Source organism: Tenrec ecaudatus, chromosome 11 (genome assembly GCF_050624435.1).
Source record: "Tenrec ecaudatus isolate mTenEca1 chromosome 11, mTenEca1.hap1, whole genome shotgun sequence".
NCBI classification, from domain to species: Eukaryota; Metazoa; Chordata; class Mammalia; order Afrosoricida; family Tenrecidae; genus Tenrec; species Tenrec ecaudatus.
Window position 1 is genome coordinate 69,505,090 of NC_134540.1, and position 14,142 is coordinate 69,519,231.

General features: G+C 42.4%; 2 protein-coding genes across 2 annotated transcripts in view; one reads left to right on the forward strand and one right to left on the reverse strand.

Moving 5' to 3' along the window:
- The window catches only part of BUB1 (BUB1 mitotic checkpoint serine/threonine kinase), a 51,506-nt gene extending 42,729 nt beyond the window's left edge, over nt 1-8,777 (forward strand). Inside the window, exons 20-25 of the mRNA XM_075563145.1 lie at nt 3,036-3,151; nt 3,446-3,607; nt 3,754-3,911; nt 4,126-4,300; nt 5,368-5,474; nt 8,459-8,777. Coding sequence (XP_075419260.1) covers nt 3,036-3,151; nt 3,446-3,607; nt 3,754-3,911; nt 4,126-4,300; nt 5,368-5,474; nt 8,459-8,654 — 914 coding nt within the window. The 3' untranslated portion in view covers nt 8,655-8,777. The remainder of the gene's footprint in view (nt 1-3,035; nt 3,152-3,445; nt 3,608-3,753; nt 3,912-4,125; nt 4,301-5,367; nt 5,475-8,458) is intronic.
- A 2,308-nt stretch (nt 8,778-11,085) lies between these two features.
- Nucleotides 11,086-14,142, reverse strand: part of LOC142461342 (two pore channel protein 2-like) — a 47,967-nt gene continuing 44,910 nt past the window's right edge. The window contains exon 19 of the mRNA XM_075563146.1: nt 11,086-13,044. Within this exon, the coding sequence (XP_075419261.1) occupies nt 12,899-13,044 (146 nt within the window). The 3' untranslated portion in view covers nt 11,086-12,898. The remainder of the gene's footprint in view (nt 13,045-14,142) is intronic.

Below are 14,142 nucleotides of genomic sequence, written 5' to 3' on the forward strand. Positions count from 1 at the left end.
AGAACTGTTTATAAATATTCCTTAACTTCCCTTAAATGTCTGTGGAATCAGTAGTGCTCTGAAATAAAATGAAAATAGAAAAAAAAACTTGCTATGAAGAAAGTAGCGCCTAGGGGAGATGGAGGCAATACCGCACACGCAATTCCCTTGTTACAGTTTATTTCAAAGCATCGCGGGCCACAAAATATTACTTCGGGGGCCACGTGTGGCCCGCGAGCCACCAGTTCAACTCGGCTGATTTATAGTTTAATTATATTATGGTTTGAGAGAATACGTTGTATGATTTCTCTTCTATATGGTGTATTTTATGTCCCAGAATGTGATCTGTCTTTGTGAATTTTCATGTGAGCTTGAGAAGAACTTGGATTCTGCTTTTGTTGGATGAAGTGTTCTATAAATATGGGCCAGATCCAGTTCGTTAATTGTGCTGTGCAGTTAACTGTGCCATTGCCGGTTTTCTGCCTACTTGATCTGTTAGTTTTCTGTATGAGGTTGTTAAAAAGTTTCCAGCTGGAATTGTGGATTTTACTTGAAGCTCTGTTGATTTTTCTCACACATATTTTGATGCTCTGTTGTTAGGGGTATACACATTAAGAATTATTACTTCTTCTTGGAAGATTAGTCCCTATTTATTAAGCGCTGAAGGCTTCTTTATCTGAAATTAAGGAAGCTATGCCAGCCTTCTTTTGCTAGGGCAATGATGGAACATCTTTTTCCATTTTGTTACTTTCATTCTATCTGTATTTATGTTTAAGGTATGTTTCTTATAGACAGTATTATTTTTTATTCACCTCAATAGTCACTCTTTAAATTAGTATACTTAGACCATTCATGTTTAAAGTGATTATGGATAGAATTGTATTGTTTTCCATATTATAACCAATTTTTATTTGTTGTCTTTTTTCTTTTGCACGTTTATTTGTCTTCTACACTTTATTCTTCTCCAGCTTTAATAGAGTCATGATTTATTTTCTTCCCTTTTAGCACATCAAGCACACTTAATTTTTTTCTTAAGCTGGTTGTTCTAAAGTTTGCAGTACACATTCACAGCTCATCAGAGTTCACCTTCAAATAATATTTTAAAGCTTTATGAGCAGTCTATGTACCTTCAAACAGCGTATTCACCATTCTCGTCTTCCAGTCATTTCATTTCTCTATAAGATAGCACCCAGGGCGGGTATAGTGCAAAGCCAGCAGCTCAAACCCAGCAGACACTCCCTGGGAGTGTAGCTGTAACTCCAGTCAAGGGTTTCAGCCTTGGAGACCCACAGGGGTAGTTCTGCCTGCCTTATAGGGGCACCATACAAGAGATTGACAAGATGGCAGTGAGTTTGCATTTTGATTATAAGCTATAATTGCTGGATACACTGTTGCTGCTCTTATTGTGCATCAACTAGTACCTACAAAAGGCCCACAGTTTGGGCTTTTCTACTCCTGTAAGCAGTTACAGTCTCAGAAACTCACAGCCACTTCCACCCTTTGCTGTAGGGTCGCTATGAATCAGTATTGACTCAATGGCAGTGAGTTTGGTTTTTTGGGGGAGGGGTTGAGTTTATATCTGTTAGATCAATTAAGAAGAAGAAAAATTAAAGATTGTACTTTGTCTTCATTATTCTTTCTCTAATGTTCTTTTATTTATGTAGATAGGATTTTTCTTCTCCGTGAAGAACTTCTTTTCACTCTTTTTGCAAGGAAGTTCTACTGGTAACAAACCCATCTTTTATTATAAGAAAATTATTTCTTTAAAAAAGAAAAGAAAATTAATTTCTTCACCTTTGAAAGATAATTTTACTGGATACAAGATTCTAGATTTCTTTCAACATTTTAAATACCGCACTTCATTCTGCAATTACTTGCATGACTTCTAGAGAGATACTTGGTATAATTCTTATCTCTGTTCTTTCTTACGCAGTGTTTCTCTCTCTCTCTCTCTCTCTCTCTCTCTCTCTCTCTCTCTCTCTCTCTCTCTCTCTCTCTCTCTGACTCTTAGAACTTCTGTACCTCTGCTTTCTTACAGTTTGAATATGATGTACCCAAGTGTAATATCCTGAGATATGTCCTACTTGCTGTTCCCTGATCTGTTGTTAATTTTATAAAATTCTAAGTTATTATTCCCTCAAGATTTTTTTCTGTTCTTTCATATCTTCTGATGTTCCCAATATGCATCTATTATACCTTTGGTCATTGTCCCATGTGTATTTGATTTTTAAACATATGAGTTCTGTTAAAAATGTTTAGCTAACGAGTCTATTAGAATGTCGCCTCTGAAGTCTTTCTCCCCCAAGGTAACCAAGGGTTTAAAAAGAAAAAATTTAATAGAGAAAAAAAATTTTAATAGAGCGGCATCATAAAATATACATGACCAGTACTCAAAACTGTCAAGGTCATCAAAAATAAGGGGAGTCTGAGATACTGTCACAGACTAAAGAGACATGGCAACTAAATTAATGTACCCTGGAACATTAAGAGGGTAAAACAAATGAAATTTAAAATAAGTTTAATCACTATACACAATCTTTATTCCTTACTTGTTATGTGTACCATGAGTATATCAAAGTTAACCACAAAGGGAACTGAGTGTGGTTTACATAAATAAACTCCAGAATAAAAAAAATCATTCATTAGGAATATATTGTTAGTTGTACTTTGCCCTTTTTACTCTGATGTAATTAAAATGCTTTCAATTGTGTGATTAACAATTTACAAAAGCATTTTTGCATGTTTTTAGCATCACAATAGTCCAGCCAAGCAGGCAGCATAATTAATACCCACTTTAATCTGCAAGAAAAGTGTTCAGTAGCAGGGAGTTGTAGCCCTGAGGCCAGGCCAAGCTGTGGTGTCTGCCGGCACGGCGATTGATGATGGGAGCGCAGGGGTGGGGTGGGTGGCCCTTTGGGGGACCATGCTTAAATTTCATCTATTTCTGGTCAAACATTTTGTAGCCATATTAATTTTATTTAATAAAATTTAGCCACCAAGAATGCTTTGTCTCAAATATCTTGAGCCCTTTTGTCATTTTGACATGTTTTTCCAAGGTTCCTTTGTGATTTATGTTGATCACCTTCTTGGAGAAGGAGCCTTTGCCCAAGTCTATGAAGCCACCCAAGAAGATGTGAATGATACCAAGCACAAGCAGAAATTTGTTTTAAAGGTAAAAGTACTGAGGAGTTTTGTGTGTAGGGTGGCAAAATTGAGTTTGCCGGCTTTTTTATTCTTCTTTATTAAGACAGTGATGACATTCAGACCAATAGTCAACAATTTTTTTTAAAAATTACCCTATAAGGATTCAGAATTATTCTGCTAATAAAACCATCTTGGAGGAAATCTCTCAGTGCTGCAGCAGTTCATAGGTTGCCCTCACTCTCCACTCCACGTCACTGTTGGGATGGGGACTGCTTGCTTAGAGTGTGAGACTAGACACGAATGTCCCCTACCTGATTTACAGATCCAGAAGCCCGCCAACCCCTGGGAATTTTACATTGGAACTCAGCTGATGGAGAGACTAAAGCCAAGTATGCGACACATGTTTATCAAATTCTACTCTGCCCACTTTTTCCAGAACGGCAGTGTCCTGGTGGGAGAGCTGTACAGCTATGGGACGCTATTAGTGAGTATGTTCACTTTGAGGACGTGGCCGTGACTAAAGCACATGTTTGCACCTGCCATGATTAGAGCTTTCACCAGCAGCAAAGCGAGTTGAAAGGTCACTAATCTATAACACCAAGTAAGGGTTCCGTTTCCCGTTGTTTCTAGAATGCCATTAACCTCTATAAAAACACCCCTGAGAAAGTGATGCCTCAAGCGCTGGTCCTCTCTTTTGCTGTCAGAATGCTCCACATGGTGGAGCAAGTCCACGACTGCGAGATCATTCACGGAGACATTAAGCCAGACAACTTCATACTTGGAAACAAGTAAGTACTATCACGTAACGGGCTCTTTACTGAACATTCTTTTTTTCTCTCTCTCTCTCTCTTTTTTTGGGGGGGGTTTGGCTTGTTTAATCACTTCGTAGAAAAGCGTGAAATATGTACAAAAATCAATCTCCGCTTATCTACTGAACATTCTCAAGTAGCCTTTTTTCCCCGTGGTCTCATGCAGCCCCACACGTGTTTGTGTTTAATACAGATTTTTAGAGCAGGACGGTGACGACGATGATTTATCTGCGGGCTTGGCATTGATTGACCTGGGGCAGAGCATAGACATGAAACTTTTCCCAAAAGGAACTACATTTACAGCAAAGTGTGAAACATCTGGCTTCCAGTGTATTGAGATGCTCAGTAAGAAGCAATGGACCTACCAGGTATAGCACTAAAATGAGAGGTTTGGGGATTTAAAAAAATTCTTTCACTATATACTTCTTACATTTTCACAATAAATCCAGGGACTTTAGTTATTTGCGCCGGTGTCTTGAGCAGCAGTTGAAAGAAGGCTAGAACTGTAAGTAAGGCTGATGGAACTTAGGGTAAGATTAGATTCCTGAAGAGGATTCCTTTCTCACCTAAGCTGTTAGAGATTTTCCTTTATTAAGACAGTGATATTTCTATTTAAAACAAAAATACCTACCCTCCAAAACCAAAGCCTCCAATAGCCTGAAACAAGCAGCATGAAATGGTACCCAGTTACCAGTACCACTCTCCCTGACGAGGACCACAATAGAAGGCCCTGGGCAGAGTAGAACGAAATTCACACTCATAGAGTGACACGGGACTTACAGCTCTGACAGAGCCAGCTGGGAACCCCAAGACTATCACCACAAGCAGAACTCACTCCTTGTAGCCAAACAGCAGGCCTGCAAAGGGCACAGTAGTATAGTACTCAGGAGGAATGTGCTCCTCGGAGCAGTCAACCATACCGAACCAGATGGGCAATATTCGCCCAAAAACAAAGTTCAAGAGGCAGGAAGGAAGAGGAAAGCTGGGCAAATTGGAACGGGAAACCCAAAGAGGAAGCGAGAATTGACGTTAACATTGAGGACATTGCAGTTAATGTCACAAACAAAAAGTGTGCACGTTGTTGAATGTAAAATGAATGTGTTCTGTTGCTGTCACTCAAATCACTTCAAAAAACAAACATTCAAAACTAAAACAGAGTGAAATCCTAGGATAGAGCCGTGGTTCTCGACCTGCCTCATGCTGCTACCCTTTCATGCAGCTCCTCATGTGTGGTGACCCCCCCCCCCAACCATACAATTATTTTGTTGCTACTTCATCACTGTAATTTTGCTACTTTATGAGTCACGCGGCCCCTGTGAAAGGGTCATTTGACCCCCAAAGGCTCATGACTCACAGGTTGAGAACCACTAAGTTAGAGTGACGCTTTAATAAACATTTGTGCCATTGTCACTGAAATCCTGTGTTTTCTTTACAGATTGATTACTTTGGAATCGCTGCAACAGTATACTGCATGCTCTTTGGTACGTACATGAAAGTGAAAAATGAAGGAGGTGTCTGGAAGCCTGAAGGTCTTTTTAGAAGGTGAGTATCTGATGCCAGGGGCTTGGGTGGAGAGCGGACGTTTTGAGAGTGATGAGGGCAATGAATGTACAAATGTGCTTTACACAATGTATGTGTGTGTGTGTGTGGATTGTGATCAGAGTTGTAGGAAAGAAAAAGATGGCTATCAGCATTGGTGTTAGAGAGGGAGCATAAATATGGGAGAAAGCTAAGTTCTGGTGGAGAGCTGGCCTTTGCCACTACACGTAAATCCATGCCTTCGTCACGAGGGTGAAGGGGCCCAGCCGTGACACTGTGACCCTGAGCAAGGTTCATAGTTTCCCCTGGCGCCCCCACTTCTGAAACCGGGACAGGCAGTGCCCTCTTAGAGCCATTGAAGGGTCTTGGCCAAAAGGTTGGCGAAATCCATTAACAGTCGCTGAGCCTCAGGCTGTTGCTTTGTTTGAGGGTTTCTTGTCTACATCAGTGGGAATAAAGCAGATCCTACTTCAACTGCTTATGATAAGATGCAAAGAAATAATATATGTGGACCAAACCACATTCAGGACCACCGAGACGGTTCCAACTCAAAGTGACCCTGTAGGACAGGGTAGAACTCCTACCCCTGTGGGATTCTGAGACTGTAACTCTTTACAGGAGTAGAATTGCCTCCTCTCTTCCCACATAGCCGCTGGAGGTTTCGAACTGCTGGCTTATGCTTGCTTAGCAACTGGAAGTACAACCACGACACCACCAGGGCTCCTGTATATGCAAAAGTGCTATGTAAATTATACAGTAATATAATTTAAATGATAACTTATAAAGTAATATAATGAGGCAGCTAACTATACCCCAGTGACGTGTGACTTCAGTATCTCTTAGACCGTGTCCTCATCTATAAACTCACAGTGAAGAGGTAGCAAGACTAGCTAGAGCTTGACCTAGCATAACGTGTGAACTGGACATCGTTGTTTATGCTGAGTATGTTATGTGGATGTTCATTCTATTATTTACAAATATACTCTTTTTTTCCCTTAAGGTATTAAAAATACCAAAATGTACACCTATCTTGAGCATATAGTCTGGTGGGATTTTGCAAATATTTATAAAAAACAAATTTAAGCCAGGTATTGATGTTTTCACACACCAAAAACGTATGCAGATCTAAGAACCTGGAATGATTTTGTGAAGTGGGATATGTTGTACATAGATAGCTTCAAATCGTAGAAGAAAGTTTTATAGCAAGGGTGCTATATTTTAGGGAATGAAGCTTCCTGCTCCCATACAGACTTACACCGTGGAAACCCGCTGGGCAGTTCTACCCTGTCCTATAGGCTTACTATGCACTATGAGTCAGCATCGACTCAGTGGCACTGAGTTTTCCCTGTATTTTCTAATGACTTATCAGACTCAGCAAATACTCTGTTCTTTCTCTTGCTCATAATTGAAGGAACAGATACTTTGTTCTTCAGCAAGACCCTGTGGGCCTACCATTCTGCCTGCCAGTGCACTCCTGCTTAACCTCAGCAGGTCCAGTGGCCGGAGACTGGCTTTCCTGACTGGAATTCACTTGAGCCCCAGGGCCTTATCTCCATATTACTGGACAGATAGCATTTAGCAGCTGACACATAAGCCTGAGCTCTGTTCTGGGCCCCAGCCTGGTTACCTGGTCCTGGCACACAGGCAAATTAGGCCTAGAACCATGTGACCAATTATCATGTTGTAGCAGTATATCCAGGTAGCCCAAAACAAATATGATATTGTTTCAAATATGTGCACTGAGAAAGCTTTCTCACTGAAGAGCTATTACTGAAAAACTATGTCTTTAAAAAAATTACTTTTTGTGTTTTTGGTAAAAGTTTGTACAAGTTAATTGCACAAAAAACAATTTCTATGCATATCTTTTGATACATATTAGTTAACAATTTCTATACCTATTGGTGCTATTATTTAAAGTCTTGGGCTACTAGCTCTGACAAGGTCTTAGGTTCAATCCACCAACCTGCTCCACAGGAGAAAGGCTGTCTGCACTCGTAAAGATTTACAGCCTTGACATCCCCTTACAGAAGGGTCGTGGGGAGGAGATGAGTCAGTCAGAGTGCAGTATAGCACCGATGAAATATGCAACTTTCCTCTAGTTATTTAATGCTTCATTCCCCCCACTATCATGACCCCAATTCTACCTTACAAATCCCCTAGACCAGAGCATGTACGTGGGTACAGATAAGAGCTGGAAACACAGGGAACCCAGGACAGAAAAGCGCCTCAGGACCAATAGAGCGTAGCCATACCAGGAGGGGAAGGGGCAGGTGGGGGAGAAAGAGGGAACCGATCACAATGACCTACCTAAACCCCCTCCCAGAGGAACAGAAAAGTGGGTGAAGGGAGATATCGGTCAGTGTAAGACATGAAAAATTAATCATTATAAATTATCAAGGGTTCGTGAGAGAGGGAGGGAGAGAGGTGGAAATGAGAAACTGATACCAAGGGCTCAAGTAGAAAAAAATGTTTTGAAAATGATGATGGCAACAAATGTACAAATGTACTTGACACAATGTATTGTGATAAGAGTTGTACGAACCTCCAATAAATGATTTTTTTAGAAAGAAAGAAAAAGAAAAACCCTATATGGTTTTGTTGTGAGTCAGAATTGACTCCTTAGCACGGGGGGTTATTCGTAATGTCTCTTCCTTCTCATTATTTTTACTCTGGTTGTTCTGTTTCTGTTGATCTATCTTCCCTACCTCTCCCTGTTACCCCTTAGCTTCCCATTTTTTTGCTTTGGGGTAAATATTGACAGGTTTTTTTCTCCTTGAAACAAGGCGTATATAGACATTTAATTGGATCTGAAATTCTTTATTAATAGTAGATTCCCATTCTTGATTTACGGTATTTTAAGTTGCATTTGTTGAGTATTGTATAAAGTTATTCAAGCCAATAGAACTCAGAGGGTTGGTGATGGGCATAGCATTGACATAAATGATGAAGGCAGCATTTTATTTATTAATTTTGCTTTTATTCTTCAGGCTTCCTCATTTGGATATGTGGAATGAATTTTTTCACACCATGTTGAACATACCAGACTGTCATCAGCTTCCCTCTTTGGATTTGTTAAGGCAAAAGCTGAAGAATGTGTTACACCAACACTATTCAAACAAGATCAGGAGTCTGCGTAATAGGCTGATTGTGCTGCTCTTAGAATGCAAGCGCTCGCGAAAATAGCAATGGGCAGGAGCGCTCCTCAGAAATGACCCCGTCAGTGCTGGCTTCCCTTTGAATCTAACGTTGTCCGCATTGTTGTGTAAATGTTTGTTAAAATAAAGTTGATAACCTTTATTCATGCAACACAGTTGTAGCTATTTCAACAGGATACAACACAGTGAGGTCCCCGTAGAGCAGCTAATTTGGCTCCTTGAGAATTCGGGCACACATGCATGAGCATCATTTGGATGCGAACGCGACCTAGAAATCATTTCTTACACACCTTCTACCTTGAAACTAGAAAGGGCCGCGATAGCAATTAGGCATACTGTGTTTGTTTAAAATAGTGAAGTTCTGTAACTATTCATAGGACTTAAGGTGTTTATGAATAAAGTTTGTCTATCCTTTATTGTACCTGTTTTTCATTGCTACCTATTACAGGTATAAATTCTATTTTTTAAGAACTATTCAAACAACCTCAGATCTTTAAAATAATCTTATAATCCATATAAATCAATTCAATCTAAAGCTACAACACTCAATTTTACACTTATTAACTTTTAAAGCAAAAGGGCCTGGAAGGGCCCTCCTAACCCTAAACTGACCTTCCTGCTTCCACCCCTCCCTCATTTCTGTGCATAGCACTCTAGCGGAAACCGTTCTCACAAGGCGCAGAGCCAGAGAGGAGCCCATTGCTGCCTTCAGCTCTGACTGCAGCCACCCTGTTCCACATGCCAGAGGCAACCACCACAGCCACTCTGTGGGTTCCACGTCCGAGGCTGAGTTCTCCAGAGAAGCAAAAACAGTGAGGTTCCTGGAAATGTCCATTGTTTGTTAAATTTCATTTTTCTGTGGTCTTGTATTTTGTTTTCATTATATATGCTTGCTTTCTCTCTTTTTTGTTAGGTTACCAAGTAGTTGATCTTATTGAAGATTGTTTTTTTTCCCCAAAAAGAATGACTATTTATAGCAAGGAGGCTTCCCCCACCCCTTTTATAACTAATTTCTGTCACTATCCCAGATAGCTTTCTCTCTTAAATTTTGAATCAGGTACAAAATCAATTTTTTCAAACCTTATTTAATTTTTCCATTATGATAGCTTAATAGGGACTAAATTTCCCCACCCACTTGAACAAAAAGAAAAAATATATGAGAACCACTTTCAAGATACTGAACATATGCAATAAAGATGGGCATCACTGAGACAGATATAAATGTGTCTCTTAGACTAAAATGTATACATAAGGGTGAAAGACTGATATAAAAGTTACATATTGTGACAAAGTTGAAGTTATGCAAAAGGGAGAGAGGGTAGAAAAAAGCTCATCACAAAACGGGGTCGATTTCATGTCCTGGGGAGGAGCCCTGGTGGTGTAGTGGGTTATGCACTGGGCTGCTAACCACAGGCGAGCAGTTCCAAACCACCAATCACTCTGCAGGAAAAGGGTGAGGCAGTCTCTTTCCATAGTGGCTTACCGTCTAGGAAACCCGTGGGAGCAGTTCTATTCTGCCCAATAGGGTTGCTAAGAGTCACTATCGACTTGATGGCAGCGAGTTTCATGTGCTGGTGGTTCTATGAACTTACTGCATTGGCCTGCTAACTGCAGAGTCTGGTTCAAATGCACCAAGTGCACAAGCAGGCCCGAGCAAACACACTGAAACCCGCGAGAGCTAGAGCTCAGCAGGGCTGCCTTCTGACAGTGTTCCTGTTTACGTGGAAAATGGTTTTTTCTTCTGTGACAGGTTTCCACCCTACCCCGGTTCTGACTTTTGGAAGTTTTACTGCATACCCAATTGATTTTTGTTTCAGGGGTTTTTGTTTGACAAAACCAGTTCTGACACCAGCTGCTCCTCCCGTGGCACGACTGCTATTCTTGGTTCAATAGTCCATTGTAATGCCACTCATAACTCACCAGCACTACTTATTGTTACGTGAATTATTAAGGAAGCAATAGGGTCTGACTTGGGATCAAGGTCAGGAAGCACAAAGGCAAATCTGTAAGCTCCTCCAAAGTAGCACACCCCTCCCTCCCCTCCACATCAGCGCAGCTCTCCGCTCCCCATGGCCTTGCAGACAAGCCAGCCCTGCTCTCCGCTGAGCACAACCTCTTCAGCCATGTAGCCCTCCTCGAGTCCAGGTGCGTTTGTCTAGATCGCTAAAATAGCCGTTAATGTTCTCCTGAAGTGCATTTTTATTGTGAAGCCAAAGAAAGTGGTCAATTATACGTATGTATATCCAAACTATAGTCTTAGGTAGATGGATACGGCTGTAGCGCCCCCTGGTGGCGAGATGGTGCTACTGAGGTTTCTAGGGTCATTTGACCCAATAATCTTCGTTCTGAGCCACGTATCTACTGAAGACACATGAAAAATACTGATTAAGAAGACTTATCCCATTATTGCTTAATGCCAAACACAGGCTCAACATGTAGGTTCATCAACAGGTATGGGTTTAATTATGAAATGATGATATGGAATATTTGACAATGTTTTAAAAATAACATTTAAATTTATTATGTGTACATATACACAAACATACATCAACATGAAATAACTACTGGAGAGTAAAAGCCAAATCATTGAAAGACCTGATGTCAGAAACCCAGAGGGAACAACATACTCAGGCTCCCAAGCTGCAAGAACTGGAGAACAAATTCAGGCCTTGAGTCGTAACATGACAAGATTTTATAGATAGCCTCGTAGTATGCAGCCAGCATCAAAAGATGCAAGGAATACACAGAGTCACTGTCCCCAAAAGACTTGGCCAGCCATTTCAGGAGGCAGCACATGATTAAGGATGGGTGGTATTAAAGGAAGAAGTCCAAACTGCATGAAAGATATTAGTCAAACAAACAAAACCAAAACAAGGTTCCAGAAATTGACAAAATACCAGTTGAGATATTTCAGTAAACCCAGGGTGAGGAATTCTGGCCATTGGATCAAGACCGAGGCCTCCAGCATCGGTTGAAATCATCATAGGTCAATATAAAAAACACCAAATCCTCACAACTGGCTCAACAGACGGCATTGTAATAAATGAAGAAAATATTGAAATGGTCATAGATTCATTTTACTTAGATCCATGATTGGCACTCATGGAAGCAGCAGTCAAGAAGTCAGATGAACTATTATTGCACTGGGCTGGCAAATCTGTTGCAGAAAAGTTCTCTAACGCATTAAAGAGCAACGCTGTCATCTGGAGGACTAAGGTGCGCCAGACCCAAGCCAGGTATTTTCAATTAGCTCCTATGTGCATGTGAAACCTGAACCATGATTGAGGAAGACTTGATGCATTTGAATTATGGGATGGGGAAGAATATTGAATGTCCCATGGGCTTTCAAAAGAACCAACAAATCTGTCTTGGAATAAGTATGACCAGAAAGGTCCTCAGATGGTGGGTCTGAGGACCTGTGATCAGGAGAGGCCAGTGCGTGGAAAAGGACGTCATGTTTGGGAAAGCAGAGGGAAGCCCCTCGGTGAGACAGGTGGGCACAGTGGCTGCAGCTATGGGGTCAAGCATGGCGCCTGTGCAGAGGACACAAGAGCAGGAGTGTCCTGTTCTGAGTTTCCCCAGGAGTCGAGCCAACTTGTTGACCCCAAGCAACAACAGACTGTTGGAGGCCTGATGGTGTCGAGGGTTAAGTGCCTGGCTGCTAACTGCAAGGCCAGCAGTTTGAACCCACCAGCTGTTCTGAGGGAGATAAACAACGCTGCCCCACAGGGCAAGTATGAGCTGGGATTGACTCCATGGCGGCGGTGGAGGATCGAACGCAACGGGGATGTCATTGTGTTTTCACATCCTTTTTTCCCCCATTTTCATGAGACACTATGGTTAAAAGCTATTATACTAGAACATATTTCTTTGCCACATTTAAATGCCCATAATTCATTCATATACTGTTGTAACACAGTATGAGTTTTATAGAATAGCAAAAATACTGTATAAAGATTAATGAAAAACTTTTATATCCCCACTGAAAAAGCTTTACCCATGTCCATGCATGTGTATAAAAAATGCTCTGCTCTGATCATCTCTTCATGAATTTCCCTTCTCACTTCATGATCAAACTCAAGGAGGCTCCTTGGACAAGGTGCACAGGGGCAGTGCCTCCACACCCTTTCCTCAGGACAGGTAAGGCTCATTTGCGGAGTTAGGAGAACGCAGGGAGGATCCCAGGCTGGGCAGGCAATCTCCGGGAAGCATATGTCAAATCTGACGACAGCTCAGCTTGGCCCCACTTGTGGGTCCTTCGAAAGCTCAGTTTCATGCACTGTTTTCAAAGTTGGGGTTCCTTTGATATATGTCACTGGGGGAGAAGCTCAGAATCTCATCCAAGGAAGGCCCGTCATCTTCCGGAGCAATTTCAGACTCAAACATCCGCTGCAGCAGTGCGTCCACTGTCTTATACTCTAGGAGGAAGGGCAGAAGAGGTGAGACCTGTGTCTCTGATCCGCCAACCTAGACCTGTTCCCAGGGAGCTCACTGGCCACAGCAAGCTCTGGCGATCACAAAGGCTTTCCTTGAGGAGAATAAGGATGACTGTGTATGCGTGTGCGCGCGCGCTCACCACCTTCTTCATGGAATCTAACTTATCCCTCGGTCCAAGCTCATTATTAGGCATCCCAGCTGGAGCCTGGACTGAGATGCAGACTGGTTTGGGTTTACACAGCTAACTCACTGATGATTAAATAACCAAGCAAACCGTTCTGAAGGGCCCATAAGTCTCAGGCACACTGCTAAGCTCTAAGGATCCACAGAGGACCAAAAAGGCAAGGTCCCCAGCATCCGAAGCTTCCAGAGTCCAAGGGAGGCAGAAGGCAGGATCCAAAGCACACGTGACTATGGAGGTGCAACTGGCATGAGTTTCAAGTCGGGAAAGGTCCAGTGTGCACCGTAGGAGGCTGAGCGAGGCATCCCTGGAGCAGGGCTGCGCCACCAGAGACCTGAAGGAGATGGGGCTTTGGAGCAGCCATGCGAAGAAGCCCATCTTCCCAGGTGCCAGGGCAGATGGAGCTGAAAGGCTCTTCAGCAGGGCTGAAGAACAGCAGGCACAACGGGCCACGGCGGAAGGAAGAGAGGCAGCGGTGTGGAGCAAACCCAGTGGGTGCTCCACGGGCCGGGGTAAGGTGCCCGCCTCCACCCTTGAGCACCAGGAAGCCACTGAGGCTCCAGGTGCATGCTGAGCTCCTCCCCAGGTGCTGTGAGGAGGGCAGCGGTGGGAGTTTGACGATTTTATGTCAATGAGATACTCCTGGCTAAAGAGTGAGTCAACTCTGTCAGTCAAGTGGTTTGGTGCTTGATGACACCTCCTTACGGATGTGGCCTTTTGCATGAGAGTGAGGGGCTCTGGGAACTGCTTCTCTCTCTCTCTCTCTCTCTCTCTCTCTCTCTCTCTCTCTCTCTCTCTCTCTCTCTCTCTCTCTCTCTCTCTCTCTCTCTCTCTCTCTCTCTCTCTCTTTCTTCACCTTCCTCCTCCTGGGACTTCACTGAGACTCTGTGTCTGCCTC